General features: G+C 54.5%; 1 protein-coding gene across 1 annotated transcript in view; it reads left to right on the forward strand.

The window, feature by feature from the left end:
* LOC109836261 (glycine-rich protein 5-like) overlaps positions 1 to 334 on the forward strand; it is a 5,007-nt gene that overhangs the window by 232 nt on the left and 4,441 nt on the right. The window contains exon 2 of the mRNA XM_020404122.1: positions 13 to 300. Coding sequence (XP_020259711.1) covers positions 13 to 300 — 288 coding nt within the window. The remainder of the gene's footprint in view (positions 1 to 12; positions 301 to 334) is intronic.

Genomic DNA, 334 nt, shown 5'->3' on the forward strand with positions numbered 1-334 from the left:
GTGGTGGAATAGGTAAAGGTGGAGGAATAGGGGGTGGAATTGGAAAAGGAGGAGGAATTGGAGGAGGGATAGGCAAAGGAGGAGGAATTGGAGGAGGGATAGGCAAAGGAGGAGGGATAGGGGGTGGGATAGGCAAAGGTGGAGGGATTGGGGGTGGTATAGGCAAAGGTGGTGGCATTGGTGGTGGTGTAGGCAAGGGAGGAGGAATTGGAGGAGGAATAGGCAAAGGTGGAGGAATTGGTGGTGGAGTAGGCAAGGGAGGAGGAATTGGGGGAGGAATAGGCAAAGGTGGAGGAATTGGTGGTGGCATTGGAAAGGGAGGAGGAATTGGGGG

Source organism: Asparagus officinalis, chromosome 4 (assembly GCF_001876935.1).
Source record: "Asparagus officinalis chromosome 4, Aspof.V1, whole genome shotgun sequence".
Classification (NCBI taxonomy): Eukaryota; Viridiplantae; Streptophyta; class Magnoliopsida; order Asparagales; family Asparagaceae; genus Asparagus; species Asparagus officinalis.